This window comes from Phyllobates terribilis, unplaced genomic scaffold (genome assembly GCF_046119375.1).
Source record: "Phyllobates terribilis strain yellow unplaced genomic scaffold, ASM4611937v1 Scaffold_1__5_contigs__length_1240528914, whole genome shotgun sequence".
In the NCBI taxonomy this organism is placed as follows: Eukaryota; Metazoa; Chordata; class Amphibia; order Anura; family Dendrobatidae; genus Phyllobates; species Phyllobates terribilis.
The window spans coordinates 171,011,195-171,028,378 of NW_027362761.1; the positions used below are offsets into that span (position 1 = coordinate 171,011,195).

Sequence of the window (17,184 nt, forward strand, 5' to 3'; positions counted from 1 at the left end):
CATTCCCCACAAACTGCATTGAACTACTGTACCCAATTTATTATATATTTTAGGAGTCGGCGTTGGTACATTCTATACCGACTCCACCAAAATGGGCACCGACTCCGACTCGACAGCCCTGCACTGAAGAGACCAAAGGGAAAATAAAACAATTCTAGAAGTTCTCTCTCGCTCTTACGCTCTTACCCTTGAAATGTAGCTGTTTTAATTTCTTCATATTTTCGGTACATTCTCCTATGTTAGCACCCACCAAATGAAAAAAGGAGGCAGTACTAAATATCTCACTAAAATTACATTCATTTTATTATAGACAGATTACATTGGCTACATACATCACAAGATATCGAAAAAGGGGACTAAAAACACTGATTTGGTAAGTATAAAAGCTAACTATTAAGGGAAAGGTAACCAAAATCCAACTGAAAAGGAGAACCGCAATTTTCATGTATTATAGACAGATTGCATAGAAAAAAATTGATCAATGTAAAGTGCTAGTGTGTAGCACCCTGAGGATTCGGCTGCTACAGGGGTATTGCACCTCAACCCAGAGGTGTGGTATTCCACTCCCGGGTAAGGATGGAGTGTGGGACTGAGCTCAGAAGGCTGCATGCACTACACACATCACATTTCCGGAGGGCAGACCAACGGTACTCCCACTTAGAAATGTGCAGGTACGACCGAGTCTGTCCTTGGCTGGAGTGGGAGGGGGGTGGACCATCCCAGTAGTGTAGGGGCAGATAGGGGGAGCAGTCTGGGTAAAGCTAGGAGCTCATTGGGTGCTGGTCACCTGAGCTCACACATAGAGGGAGTATATAAGGTGGGAACCATCTTAGATCAGAGACTTTGCAGAGCAGTGGAAGAAAGCAGAGGAGCAGAGCAGCCCCAGGCCCAGAGTGAGAGAGGAGAGAACGAAAGACCCAGAGGGGGAGAAAGAAGGAACTCTGAGAGCCCAAATACAACCACAGGGTGAAGAGTTGGCAACAGGGTACCGGATCCCAAACTGGTGGGGGTTACAGCATACCTCAGCCAGAGACCGGAGGCCGTGGGCAGCATCTGCCACGGCCACCCACCATATCCACCCGGAAGGCAGACCACGCGTAGGGTCAGGGAACCCAGAGTCAAGGGTTTTACCAACAGAAGGCCCGAGGGAGCCGGACTTAGGTGGATCCCTGGTGGGGAAGGCCAGAGACGAGGACAGGACAGAACGGGAGCTCAGAACCACGCTCCAGAACTACTTGGGGGTTGGCCGAGTCCAGGACCTGGTGGACGCAGCACGGCTCGGGTGGTCACTCAAGGCCGGAGTGACCGGAACATCTGCAGTAAGTAAAAACCCTGAACTGCACAACCCGACTCTGTCTCTGATTACCATCCTCCCTGCACCTCCACAACCACCATCCTCTGCACCTGACCCCCTGAGGCTATACCCCTCCCGTTGGGGGTTATACTACCTAAGCTGCACCAACACCATCAGCCTCAGCGGACCCTGCTGCAGCGGCGGCCGTAGTGACCGCAATTCAACGGGTGGCGTAGTCGACATAAAGAACATCCAGTAACATCATAGGACTGCCACACACTGAGCTTGACGCCCTGGGCACGGACCGGGTCACAGCCACTCGGAGACTACAACCCCCATCTGATCCGGCTCCGGGTATCCCCCAAACAGCACTGGCCCAGGGGTCGCGTCAACTTTGGCGTAGTCGGCAGGATAACGTGCCCGCAACAACCGGGTACTGCGTGCCTGAAGAAAAGTACACCGTTACCTCAAAAAGAAGTCTCCCGCCGGTCCCGGAGGGTCCCCGCCATCGGACTCCATCACAGATCGATTCCCGCCGGTTGTCCGCCATTAACAGCTTTTTCCCGCCATCTGCAGAGTTTCCCGCCACTGGGAGCCGATTCCCGCCATTTCCAAAGATTTCCCGCCTTAGAAGAGCGGACGCCATTATGGGCGTGCCAGAGGGTGGCAAGAGGCCACCTCCCATCGTGGGCCAGGTCGAAGAATGGCGCCAAAAGCAGAAACCGCCCCCACCAACAGAGACTGTGATGCTAGAGGTGTCTGTCAGCGTGAAAGAACTGCCCCTGGAGCTGACAATCACCAAGTGGCCCCGGGACCGCCCTCGAAGTGGGAGGACTGAGAACAAGAGAGCAAAGATGGGTGTCGCCTGGAGCAGTCTGGAGAGAGCGCACCCGGAGACAAGAAGCCTGGAGCAGAGTCCAGAAAGAGCCTACCCGGAGATGGAGGGAGAGCCAGGCAGCACCGACCCAGTGGTCAGGAGCCTGATGCGGGCCGCCACTCCAGGCAGCACCGACCCAGTGGTCAGGAGCCTGTTGCCGGTCGCCACTCCAGAAGGCCTGCTGGGGACAACGGGAGGAGAGCAGAGCAGCACCGACCCATTGGTCAGGAGCCTGCTAGAAGCAACGACCCCACTAGGCTTAGTGGAGGTCTTGGCACAGCTCCCCCGAGATCGGGAGTGTGCACGGACTGCGCTGGAGGGCCTCGCACGGAGGATGGCCCGGGTGCAGCGAGAGACGTTAGCAGAATGGAGCCGTGAGATGGCCCAGCAGACAAGAACCCGTCAGCGGAGCACGCCACCCGAGACGAGGAGACAGACCGCCTCTGAGGATGGCGCAGGAGGACTGAAGGCCGGAGACGGCGCCGAGAAGGGAGCCGAACGAAAGGAGGCAGGTAAAGGGGATGTCTCTACCCCAAACCGGGAAACCGCGTACCTGCCCCAGCTCCCCGTCGCAGAGCCCGAAGTACCCCCTGCCGTGCCCGTCGCTGCAACGTCACCGCCGCAGACTAGGCCTCAAACGGGAGCCGCGACCCCTGTGACGTCACACGCCTTGACCCCGAGCGTGACCAAGCAGGAAGTACCATCGGCCTGGTCGCAAGGCCTAGTACCCCCGGGCGCCGCAATACCAACAGCGCCCCCTACCTCCGCGGAGCCACCGGCCTGGTCGCAGGGCCAAGTAACACAGGGCGCCGCCGTCCTTACGGTGCCCTTTACTTTCAAAGTGCCCCAAGCCTGGTCGCAAGGCCTGGGCAACCCGGGCGCCGCTACCACCACGGCGCCCATAACACCTAAAGTGCCGCACCTGGGTGAAAACCTGTTCGCCCAACATACCTGGCCGGATGGGCAGCCCTTCATCTGGCCCCAAGAGTACTACGAACTAGAACTCCAGAGGGCAAGGCCCATGTGTGAACCCCTGATCCCGGCTCCAAAGCCCGTAAAGAGGATCTCGCCCCCGCTAGCAGAAGCGCAGTTTGAGTGGGACCCCACCGGAGAAGACCTCATGGGGTTCACTCAGGAGACTCGGGCAGCTGCAGCGGAGCGTGCAGAGTGCTGCCGGCAGCAGCTTGAGGTCTTTGAGAGGGAGCGGAGAGAGAGGCGGGTCCGGGAACAGCAAGCCCAAATAAGGAGCGCGGAGCAGAAGAGCCGGACCAGGAGAAACCCCCGTGCAGCGCATAGTCCCCGAACCATCGGGACTGTAATAAAATTTAATCTGCAGCATGGGTGGGGTTTCATCAGGGATCACCGCACCCCAGGCGACGTCTTCGTGACAAGAAGAGACGTTGAGTCCCACCTACCGGAGGGACACAGAGGTCGTGACCTGTATTTAGGGGACGAGGTCACCTTCACCCGGCACAAGTGTGCCAAAGGACCCTACGCCCTCCATGTGCATCGCCTGACGGAGGAGGAGCTGCGGTGTGAGGAGGAGCAAGAGGACCCGGACGGGTCTGAAGAATCTAAAGAAAGAGCAGGAGGACGCCGTCGTTGAAGTACGGTAGAGAGAGACTGTATAAAGTTGCCCGTCGGGGTACCAAGAACTGTTGCTGATTTAAATATGTCCCCGTTGGGACAAGAGTGAACTGTTACCCGTATTTCCCTTAATCCCACTGACCGAGGACTGAGAGCGGTCGTTCCTTCTTTATACCTGGCCGAGGACTGAGAGCGGCCATATCCCTTGTATATAGTTGCGCTTTTTAAGGCGCCCCCTACCGGTTTTATAGAAGAACTGATTTTTCTTCAAGAGACTGTCGCACTTTACCCGGTCACAAGTTGCACCGTGACCGGAGGTACCAGAAGATAAGAATGTTTCTAATGAAAAGTTTTTATGAAAAAGTTTTATATGATGTTTTATTATGTTGTTTATGCAAAAATTGTATGTTTTGGTGTTTTGTTTTCTTACAGCCCGAGGACGTGCTGTGATTTACCAGGGGGGAATGTAGCACCCTGAGGATTCGGCTGCTACAGGGGTATTGCACCTCAACCCAGAGGTGTGGTATTCCACTCCCGGGTAAGGATGGAGTGTGGGACTGAGCTCAGAAGGCTGCATGCACTACACACATCCCATTTCCGGAGGGCAGACCAACGGTACTCCCACTTAGAAATGTGCAGGTACGACCGAGTCTGTCCTTGGCTGGAGTGGGAGGGGGGTGGACCATCCCAGTAGTGTAGGGGCAGATAGGGGGAGCAGTCTGGGTAAAGCTAGGAGCTCATTGGGTGCTGGTCACCTGAGCTCACACATAGAGGGAGTATATAAGGTGGGAACCATCTTAGATCAGAGACTTTGCAGAGCAGTGGAAGAAAGCAGAGGAGCAGAGCAGCCCCAGGCCCAGAGTGAGAGAGGAGAGAACGAAAGACCCAGAGGGGGAGAAAGAAGGAACTCTGAGAGCCCAAATACAACCACAGGGTGAAGAGTTGGCAACAGGGTACCGGATCCCAAACTGGTGGGGGCTACAGCATACCTCAGCCAGAGACCGGAGGCCGTGGGCAGCATCTGCCACGGCCACCCACCATATCCACCCGGAAGGCAGACCACGCGTAGGGTCAGGGAACCCAGAGTCAAGGGTTTTACCAACAGAAGGCCCGAGGGAGCCGGACTTAGGTGGATCCCTGGTGGGGAAGGCCAGAGACGAGGACAGGACAGAACGGGAGCTCAGAACCACGCTCCAGAACTACTTGGGGGTTGGCCGAGTCCAGGACCTGGTGGACGCAGCACGGCTCGGGTGGTCACTCAAGGCCGGAGTGACCGGAACATCTGCAGTAAGTAAAAACCCTGAACTGCACAACCCGACTCTGTCTCTGATTACCATCCTCCCTGCACCTCCACAACCACCATCCTCTGCACCTGACCCCCTGAGGCTATACCCCTCCCGTTGGGGGTTATACTACCTAAGCTGCACCAACACCATCAGCCTCAGCGGACCCTGCTGCAGCGGCGGCCGTAGTGACCGCAATTCAACGGGTGGCGTAGTCGACATAAAGAACATCCAGTAACATCATAGGACTGCCACACACTGAGCTTGACGCCCTGGGCACGGACCGGGTCACAGCCACTCGGAGACTACAACCCCCATCTGATCCGGCTCCGGGTATCCCCCAAACAGCACTGGCCCAGGGGGCGCGTCAAGTGCATAGTGCACAAAATGGACACGAAAATAATGCACTTAAACAGAATCTGTCAGTAGGATCAACCCTCCTAAGCAGTCTATATGGGCAAAGGAAGCTTACTAAAATATCTTGATATCTGGGATTCGACATCTTATTACCGAGAAATCCATGTTTTTCTTCTAAGTAAATGAGTTGGTTAGATCTTTGGGTCGGATACTGATCTGCATGAGAATCTCCCTCCAGAGGGTATGAGAGTGGAAGCGTGAGACATATAATGACTGCTCTCTGCTCCCCTGATCTACATGTCACCTCCATAAGCACTTCGTACATGGCTGTGTATGTCATCAATGTATGATGTATATGACGGATTCATTATTATTATTATTATTATTCATCACATATCCACATCAGCAAATCATATCTTCTCAATTCTAGTGCTTGTCTTACATAAGCACCATATATTTAACCATACATATTTGCAGCACTTTACCCTCTCCAGCCATCTATAATTTATTTAATTAACCCCTTCATGCCACGGCCATTTTCTGTTTTTGCGCTTTCGTTTTTTACTCCTCTTCTTCACAGAGCCATAAGTTTTTTAGTTTTTGGTCAATATGGCCATATGGGGGCTCATTTTTTGCGGAATGAGTTGTACTTTTGAATGAAACCATTGATTTTACCACATCATGTACTGGAAAATGGGGGAAAAATTCCAAGTGCGGTGAAATTGCAAAGAAAAGTGCAATTTCACAGTTGTTTTTTGTTTTTTTACCATGTTCACTAAATGTTCTTATTAGTACCTTTTTGGACTCTTGCCACTTACCCACTCTCCCTACTGAGGCAATCAATATGTTACATGCTCATATCACTGAGGAGGAAATTAGTGAAATAATACAACAATTGCCAAATACAAAAACACCGGGGTTCTGACGGCTTACCCTACCTATATTACAAAACCTTCCAGGATGAACTCCTCCCCACTCTGACACTCTATTCCAAATCCTCAGCAACAATTACACTTCCCCATAGCTCCCCCAAACCATTCACAATAAAGAATGGTACCAGACAGGGGTGCCCATTATCTCCACTACTCTTCACCCTATGTAGAGCCCCTTGCTGCTGCTATTATATCAAACCCAGACATGAACCCCTTTACGACCTATGACGTATAGGTACATCATAGGTTGCCTCCCCCTCATTGGTGCGGGCACTGAGCCCGCACCTTTTCAGGCACATCTGTTCTGTGCCCCTAACAGCCGAAGGTGGAATCGTGATTCAATCGCAGCTGTTAACAAGTTAAATGTCGCTGTCAATCTCCGACAGCGGAATTTACCATGGCCACGCCGGAAGCATGTCACTAATTCTGCTCATCGGCACGCCCAACACATGATCGCGGGGAGCCGATGGGTTGGCATGTCAACCCAGGGTCTGCAGGAGACCCATGTGGTTGTCACTGCCGATCTGATATGAACGCCGTCCAGCGGTCTGCGTTCATTGCAAATGAGCATTTCTGCAACACATAGCAGAGCTGAATCCCTGCTATAAGTTGCACAAGCGATCAGATGATCGCAGCTTCTAGTCTCCCAGACTACTGAACCAAGTAAAAAATATAAAAAAAAATATATAGAAAAGTTCAAATCACCCCCCTTTCGCCCCATTCAAAATAAAACAATTAAAAAACAATCCAAAATACACGTTTGGTATCGTAGCGTTCAGAATGGCCCAATCTATAAATATATATAAATAATTAATCCGATGGGTAAACGGCGTAACGAGAAAAAGAATGAAAATGCCAGAATTACGCTTTTTTTTGGTCGCCACAACATTGCAATAAAATGCAATAACGGGCAATCAAAACATCGTATCTACCCCAAAATGGTATCAATAAAAGCATCAGCTCAATGCGCAAATAATCCCTCACCCCTCCCCAGATCCCAAAAAATAGAGACGCTACGGGTCTCGGAAAATGGCGCCTTTGAATTATTATTTTTTACAAACTTTTGATATATTTTTTTCACTACTTAAATAAAAAAGAACCTTTACATGTTTGGTATCTACAAACTCGTAATGACCTGGAGAATCATAATGGCAGGTCAGTTTTAGCATTTAGCGAACTTGGTAAAAAACAAAACAAACAAAAAAAACACCTATCGTGGAATTGAACTTGTTTGCAATTTCACCGCACTTCGATTTTTTTTCCCGTTTTCCATAACACGATACGGTAAAACCAATGGTGTCATTCAAAAGTACAACTCGTCCTGCAAAAAACAAACCCTACATGGCCATACTGACAGAAAAATAAAAAAGTTACGGCTCTGGGATGAAGAGGAGCAAAAAACGAAAACGGAAAAACCCAAAAGGTGGTGAAGGGGTTAAAAGAGTCCAGGTTACACATATAAAATTTAAAAGTTCCCTTTTTGCTGATGATATTCTTCTAACAGTCACCAATCATCACCTTTCTCCTCCCTATCTACACTCCACTTTATCAGAGCTTGGTTCCTTGTCTGGCTACAAAACAAATACCTAAAACAGAAGCTCTCTCATTAAATATACCAATCCCCAAACTGAACCTCCTCCGTAATAACTTTAAATATCATTGGAAAGACACTACCCTCAAATATTTAGGAATTAATCCTTCATCTTCATTTAAACTCTCTACAAGAATAATTTCCCATCATTATATAAAGAAATCCAGTCCGTTTTGACGAGATGGATGTCCCTACCCCTATCCGGTCGTATCTTATCAATAAAATGACCAATCTCTCAAAATTATTATACTTGTTTGAAACCCTACCCATACATATTCCACTCATAGACTTAACCCCTTACTGGCCCAGGGCGTATTAGTACGCCCCAGGCCAGCACCCCCGGCTCAGTGAGGGCTCCAGCGCTGAGCCCGCACTGAACCGGGCACATGTCAGCTGATTATTACAGCTGACATGTGCCCGCAACAGCAATGGGTGGAATCGCGATCCACCCGCGGCTGTTAACATGTTAAATGCCACTGTCAATCTCTGACAGCGGCATTTAACATCGCCGCGCCGGAAGCGCTTCACTTACGCCGCCCATCGGTGACCCCATCACGTGATCGCGGGTCACCGATGGGTGGTCATGACAACCCTGGGTCTGCAGCATACACCAGTGGTTGTCATGTAAAGATTACTATGAGTGCCACCTAGTGGTCAGCGCTCATAGTACAGGAGCATTTCAGCTACATAGAGGTGATCTGCTGATCATCTATATGTAGCAGAGGCGATCAGACAGTTGCTGCTTCTAGTCTCCTATAGAGACTATAGAAGCAAGCAAAAAGTTTTAAAAAAATGTTTTTAAAAATATTAAAAAATATTAAAAAAATGTAAAAGTTTAAATCACCCCCCTTTTGCCCCAAAATAAAATAAAAAATAAACCCCACATACACATATTTGATATCGCCACGTTCAGAATCGCCCGATCTATCAATATAAAAAAAAATATTAATCCGATCGGATCGGATCTACCTCAAAATGGTATTAATAAAAACATCAGCTCGGCACACAAAAAACAAGCCCTCACCGGCCCCAGATCCCGAAAAATGGAGACGCTACAGATCTCGGAAAATGGCGCCATTTTTTTTTATTTATTTTTTTAGCAAACATTGGATTTTTTTTTCACCACTTAAATAAAAATGAACCTATACATGTTTGGTGTCTACGAACTCGTAATGACCTGGAGAATAAGAATGGCAGGTCAGTTTTACCATTCAGTGAAAGTGGTAAAAAAAAAAAAAAAAAAAAATCTGTGGTATTGCACTTTTTTTTTGCAATTTCACTGCACTTGGAATTTTTTTCCCGTTTTCTAGTACATGATATGGTAAAACTAGTAATGGCGTTTAAAAGTACAACTTGTCCCACAAAAAATAAGCCCTCACACGGCCATATTGACCCAAAAATAAAAACGCTATGGCTCTGGGAGCAAGGGGAGCAAAAAGCGAAAACACAAAAACGGAAAATCCCAGGGTCACAAAGGGGTTTTAAAGGAGATTTCCCACAAAGAAAAGTTAATTTTAATCAATAGATCTTGGAATAATAATAGTTTCCCCAATTGGATGTGTTTAAATAAAATGTTCCTGTGCTGAGATAATCTTATAAATGTGCCCCTGCTGTGTACTGTGTAATGGCTGTGTCTGACCATACAGGTGTGTCACCCCAGGCCTGGATGCCACAAATATTAAAGGCTTTGTCTGAGAGCAGGAGGGAGGTTCCCTGGTCAGGGACAATTAGCATACAGCACCTCCTGTCCCAGGCCAGTAGGGGGAGCTGGCTGCCCCTATAAAAGCTGGAACTGAGGGCAGGGTTAGAGAGAACTGGACGACCTAGCTCAGGACTGAGACTAGTCCCAGAGAAGGAGGGACAGTTGAGCTGTAACCAAGGAGTCCGTGAGGCAGAGGAGAAGCTGCGAGCCAGGGACAGAGGCGACGAGAGTCGGTCCTGGCTGAGAGAATCACCAACGGACATTGGGGTCCGAGGCTGTCAGGGTTGCAAGCCCTGCAGCAGATAACCAACCCGCAAGGGATTTCAGGTCCTTGGCCTAAGAAGCCTGGGGGCTCCGCCACACAGAGGGACCGGTACAGCACGGAAAAGCAAAAGGTACCTAAGGCCCGAGTCGCAAGCCATACAGACGAAGTACACGGCCAGCTCAGGGACGTGGGCTATTACACCACGAAAAGGGGGATAGTCAGCAAGGGCAGAGAGAGAACGGTAGGCCTTCACACTCACCAGTGGGGCTCGCCCGAATGCCCTCAGACACCCAGGCCCATTTCTGCCCAGTACTCCTGTTGGGTCAGTAGTAATACCTACAATAAAGACCCTGGACTGTTTGAAGCGGACTCTGAACTCTTATTACTGCGGCCTACACCATCGCCCCCAGCATCCACCTATATTGCCCTGAGGCTACACTCTTCCCGTGGGGAGTTATCCTATCCCTGTGCTGCACACCAGCCTCAGAGGTCTGCCTTGCAGCGGCGGTCATCCCCGACCGCAATCCACGGGTTGCGTAGTCGGACAGTCATAACTCTACAAATAGACTGCCACAGCATTTGGTCTGACCACCCTGAGCCACGGGATTGGGTTGCCACTACTACCCCCATCATCGCACTGAAGCCCGGTTCCAGGTGCCCCACGGCCCAGGGGGCGAGTCACAGGGACATGGTCTGATCATACCACATCTGCTGGCCAGGGGGATAGAAAAAAAAAGTATACAGACATTACAGCATGGGATCATAAATAATTCTTTCTTTGAGGTAAAACTTTGTTTAAAAACAGGCGGGGAAATGTTTTACACCACAAAAATAATCGGCTGCAATCCCCTGCTATAATATTGTCTTTTGCTTAACCCCCCCCCCCTTCCACCCCCGACCAGAGATGTGGTATGATCAGACCATGTTCTGTGTACAGTAAGACACAACCATTACACAGTACACAGCAGGGGCACATTTATAAGATTACCTCAGCGCAGGTACATTTTATTTAAGCACATCCAACTGTGGGAGATATTATTATTCCAAGATCTATTGATTAAAATTTACTTTTGTTCGTGGGAAAACCCCTTTAAGGTCACTTCAGGGAGCCACTTTGAAATTCATATGGGCAGGAATACGCCACAGAATCTCAAAGTCAATTTTGCTGAATGACAATAATACGGGAGGCTTGGGAGTCTCTCATTTTAGCCATTATTACTGGGCTACTCACTTACACAGAATCCCAGCATGGTCATCTAAACATGCTTACATGAAATGGATGGAAATTGAAAAACTTTGGCTTGCCCCAGCCCACCCTAACTCTCTGATATGGAATGGGTTTTACAATCCTCCTTCAAATGAACTACTGGGCCCAATGAATTTCACCAGAGACATTGGGAGGTCCTGTTCCAAAAAATTCAAGTTATCATCCACAAACTCTCCTCTTACTTCTTTCCTATTCCATCCAAATTTCCCTGAAAGCTTGAACCTCTCAATAATGGGAACATGGGCTCACACTGATCTGTTTAATTTTGCAGACAACTATAAGGCAAGAACTTTACTCCCTTATGATGACATGAAATCTAAATTAGCCATTCCTATGCTCCCATTATTCCAATACATTAAGGCTGCGTGCCCACTATGTGTTTTTCAAGCGTTTTTGCCGTGGAATTTCCGCAGCGAAAACGCTTTGTAATACGTGCCCCATGGTCCCCAATGATAATCCGCATGTGCTTTGCACATGCTGCGGAAATTTCCGCTGCGGATTATCATTGCGGAAAAATACGCAGCATGTCCATTAATTTTGCGGACACGCAGCGCAATTGTTGCCATTGACTTGTATTGAAACGCATAATATCAGTGCATCAGTACATTTGTACACACGGATGTTATGCATTTCCATGTGCGGATGGTATCCAGGTTTGGAGAAGATGAGACTCTCCTCCAGACGCAGGTACCATAGAGCCTGTAAAAAAAAGAATTTAAAATAAAAAAATAAAGATTATACTCACCTTCCGATGTCCTCCCGGTGTTTTCTCCGCTCCGTCTGGTCTGCTGTATTGGTCGCGGTGTTGTGAAGGACCTTGCATGACGTCATTGAGTCATGTGACCTGACACATGACTCAATGACGTCACCACAGGTCCTTCACAACACTGCGACCCATACAGCAGACCAGATGGAGCGGAAAAAACACCGGGAGGACATCGGAAGGTGAGTATAATCTTTATTTTTTACCATTCTTATTCTTTTTTTTTAACTAACTTGGTCACACTACTATAAATCCATGCCGGTTTCATGGATTTATATAGTGTGAACAAGTTGTCAAGCACTTTTCCAAATGATGCTAAAATCGCTTGGAAAGCGCTTGATAACCAGCATGCAGAAATGCATGCAAAAACGCTTCTACCTGGCAGGAAAACGCATGTAAAATCCACATGCGTTTTTCCTGCCTGGGAGAAGCGGAAAAAATATGCAGCATTTCTGCATCGTGGGCACTTAGCCTAAGATCAGGCATTTTGCCTCATCCCTACTTCACTGTTAACAGGTTTCTATCCCAACATTCTTTGAAAGACTTTGTAGAAACGGTCCGTCAACGAAAGACTTAAAATCCGATGTCTAGAACATTATACAAAACCCCGATGGATATTCCTTGCCTAGGTATCCATAAATGTTCAAATGGGAAAGCTATCTGGGTACAGCCCTAAGCGATGCTGATTGGAGATTTGTATGGACGAGAGCAGCCATTTTGGCATCTTGTATCACCTATAAAGAGAACCAATACCAGATTCTCGACTTCTGGTACCACACTCCTGAGCTTCTACATAAATTAGATCAACCCATTTCCCCCTTGTGTTGGAGATATGCCTTGTTGACAGGATCTATATTCCACCTATTCTGGGACTGCTCCCCAATAAGACCATTCTGAACAAATGTAAAAACTTTGATTAAACAGATGTTTGATCTAGACCTATCGCTAGATCCTCAACACTTTTTACTTAATATTTTTCCGCAAAATATATCTAAAACAACAGTTAGACTTCTCTTAAACATATTAACGGCTACAAGATGTCTGATAGCTTCTCATTGGAAACAATCCCCCCTTCCTGTGTATATATGACTTATACAGCAGGATCAGAACCAGAATATCGCACTGCTCTGAATGATGAAACACTTGAGAGATTCAACCTCATTTGGTCCCCATGGGACACCTTTTGGGTACTTCTCAATATTTAGGAAACTTATTCACTAGGTCATATCTCCTTCCACCCTTCAACCCCTAATACCTTTACTCATCCCCTTTCCATTCTGTCTTATTTGCATGTCCCTTATGTATTCCTCCTTTGTTTTTTAGTGTGTTATATGTATAAGAAATTTGTTTATCACCATAATATGTTACATATATACTACAAAGCTGATTTAATTTGTTTTTATTGTAATCTAGTAATCTGTATTCCTTTATTCAAGCATATTTCTTGTTAAATATGAAAATATTTTAATAAAAATTTCAATTATTAAAAAATACCATTACACCAGAGATCAGTGATAAATTAAAATGATAGAACCCATATAATTCTAAAATGAGAAAACAAAATAAAACCTTATACAACAGAATGCTTTTGGGATTTGCTATCCTTTACCTGCCATTGATTTCCTGATTGAGCCTGGACATAAGGAGCAGGGATGCTTCTAAAAGTGTTCGGTATTGGCGCTCCACCTATGGCACCCAAATCACCAGCACTTGTGGGATCAGCAGTCACAGTCATTTGGTAGGGTGTATAATTGTACACATTGTTGTAATAGGGATAGAGTGGTGTTTGAAAGAAGCTACTGTAGTAAGCAGGATCCACAAGAAAGTCAGAAGTGCTGTCCACATGCCCTCTGCTGGTAACAGAAGAGCAAACATCCTGCTCTCTGGAAGACAGAAGAACAATTTGCAATATTCTAAACAAAAAAAAAACAACAACTACAGTACAGACCAAAAGTTTGGACACACCTTCTCATTTAAAGATTTTTCTGTATTTTCATGACTATGAAAATTGTACATTCACACTGAAGGCATCAAAACTATGAATTAACACATGTGGAATTATATACTTAACAAAAAAGTGTGAAACAACTGAAAACATGTCTTATATTCTAGGTTCTTCAAAGTAGTCACCTTTTGCTTTGATGACTGCTTTGCACACTCTTGGCATTCTTTTGATGAGCTTCAAGAGGTAGTCACCGGAAATGGTCTTCCAACAATCTTGAAGGAATTCCCAGAGATGCTTAGCACTTGTTGGCCCTTTTCCCTTCACTCTGCGGTCCAGCTCATCCCAAACTATCTCGAATGAGTTCAGGTCTGGTGACTGTGGAGGCCACGTCATCTGGCATAGCACCCCATCACTCTCCCTCTTGGTCAAATACCCCTTACACAGCATGGAGGTGTGTTTGGGGTCAATGTCCTGTTGAAAAGTAAATGATGGTCCAACTAAACGCAAACCGGATGGAAAAGCATGCCACTGCAAGATGCTGTGATAGCCATGCTGGTTCAGTATGACTTCAATTTTGAATAAATCCCCAACAGTGTCACCAGCAAAGCACCCCCACACCATCACACCTCCTCCTCCATGCTTCACGGTGAGAAACAGGCATGTAGAGTCCATCCGTTCACCTTTTCTGCGTCCCACAAAGACACGGTGGTTGGAACCAAAGATCTCAAATTTGGACTCATCAGACCAAAGCACAGATTTCCACCTGTCTAATGTCCATTCCTTGTGTTATTTAGCCCAAACAAATCTCTTCTGCTTGTTGCCTGTCCTTAGCAGTGGTTTCCTAGCAGCTATTTTACCATGAAGGCCTGCTGCACAAAGTCTCCTCTTAACAGTTGTTGTAGAGATGTGTCTGCTGCTAGAACTCTGTGTGGCATTGACCTGGTCTCTAATTTGAGCTGCTGTTAACCTGCGATTTCTGACGCTGATGACTCGGATAAACTTATCCTCAGAAGCAGAGGTGACTCTTGGTCTTCCTTTCCTGGGGCGGTCCTCATGTGAGCCAGTTTCTTTGTAGCACTTGATGGTTTTTGCAACTGCACTTGGGGACACTTTCAAAGTTTTCCCAATTTTTCGCACTGACTGACCTTCATTTCTTAAAGTAATGATGGCCACTCGTTTTTCTTTACTTAGCTGCTTTTTTCTTGCCATAATACAAATTCTAACAGTCTATTCAGTAGGACTATCAGCTGTGTATCCACCAGACTTCTGCACAACACAACTGATGGTCCCAACCCCATTAATAAGGCAAGAAATCCCACTTATTAAACCTGACAGGGCACACCTGTGAAGTGAAAACCATTTCTGGTGACTACCTCTTGAAGCTCATCAAGAGAATGCCAAGAGTGTGCAAAGCAGTCATCAAAGCAAAAGGTGGCTACTTTGAAGAACCTAGAATATAAGACATATTTTCAGTTATTTCACACTTTTTTGTTAAGTATATAATTCCACATGTGTTAATTCATAGTTTTGATGCCTTCAGTGTGAATGTACAATTTTCATAGTCATGAAAATATCGAAAAATCTTTAAATGAGAAGGTGTGTCCAAACTTTTGGTCTGTATTGTATATGCCTACTGGAGGTGGACACTCAGACACAGTCTCTGCGTAATTGCCTCCAGTAGGTGTATACGCCCAAAAATGATACACGACAGAGCACACAGTAACGTCAGCACCATTATGTTATGGCCCCATCAGTGTATACGCCCAAATCCCATTTTGCAGGAGGGGTGGGATTCTGCATGATGCGCTTTTTCTTCAGTTTTAAAAATGGACACATAACAGAACCCCGGGGGACCCTAAAATAAACTGAAGCCTAACTGGTTCACTTTAGTAATGAAAAAGACAATATTAAATCAAAGTGATAAACACATGGTGTATCCTCACATAAAATGCCATCAAAATGCCATACACTTAAATGTCTACCATAACAGCAAAGACCCAATAATTAGATATGAAATAAGATAAATGAAATCTCCTCCTTTCCAAATGTCATTCTAACTGCAATATTTCATGATTACTTATTTGATAACATATCATTATAGCAGTTGGAGCCATTATTAGTCATACAGACAGTTATGGACTGTGAATCCATTGTTAACCTGAGGAGACGATTCTAAGGGTCGACTCTCCATTTATATAGAACATATGCATATGGCACTAACTGTACATATAATCATGACTTCGGAATGTATGACTATACGGCCTACTATACGCAGCCCACTGAAACCCCCCCACTTACTATAAATAAAAAACACCACACTGTGACATTGGATATAATGGCCACAGCAGCCTCATTTATTATATAACAGCATATAAACATAAATAACATTAATTAACATTAAATTAACTCTGAAAAAGGAGGAGGGGAATTGAAGGCTCCACCATTTTTAGAGAAAAACTGCAACAAACAGCTCCACCATGCCACCCCAAGCCGCACCATAACCGGCCCAGGGGGACCCAGCTGACTGTTGCCCATCCAGAAATGTCCCGCTGAGACCTCGCTCAGTAGGGACCCGTTTTAAATTTTAACACCCGCTTAACACCGATGGGAGTCACCCATCCCTGCAGTGGGCTCCCCCGTCCTCCTTCGATATAAGCAACCGCCTTCAAAACCCCCCTCCTTTTCCGCCATAGCGAGCAGGCATGACACCTTATGCCTGAGAGTCCCGCCATAACAAAAGTGCCTTTTCAACTCCCTCCATCAATGCTAATGCCCACATATCTATGCCAATATCATTCAAATGGACCCCATCAGACGGCAGAAATTCCCTAGACGGAACTTACAGATCCCGATGACGAACCACAACCCCCCCATGCCAAGCAATGAATTGGGAAACCTCCCTATTCACCTTGCTCCGAGCTTTATTTATCCTTTCGACTGACCTGGCGTGTCGCCATGCCAGGCGTGCGACGATGTCCGACCATACGAGCACTAATCCCCGATAGGTTTCCAAAAGCCTCAGGCAGTCAAATTTGACGTCATGGATCAAATCTCTAGACGTCCTGGAGCCCAAGTCATTCCCACCCGCATGCAAAACGAGTATATCAGGAGGCCTATCAAAATTAGCATAAAAATGAAATTTGAGCATTACCCGGCTCCACAGGAAACCCCTGATACTGATCCACCGAACCATCGCAACCTCCTTCGTTATGCCCAACTGGCGCCCCGCCGGTCTTGCGTCGGTCCGAATGCAAGCCCAATATACGTACGAGTGACCTAGCACCCAGATCAACCGACGGGGTCCTGAAACATAAAACAAAG

At 46.9% G+C, this 17,184-nt stretch overlaps 1 protein-coding gene across 1 annotated transcript in view; it reads right to left on the minus strand.

The window, feature by feature from the left end:
* LOC141173935 (doublesex- and mab-3-related transcription factor 1B-like) overlaps nt 1–17,184 on the minus strand; it is a 288,419-nt gene that overhangs the window by 171,627 nt on the left and 99,608 nt on the right. Inside the window, exon 4 of the mRNA XM_073658877.1 lies at nt 13,528–13,801. Within this exon, the coding sequence (XP_073514978.1) occupies nt 13,528–13,801 (274 nt within the window). The remainder of the gene's footprint in view (nt 1–13,527; nt 13,802–17,184) is intronic.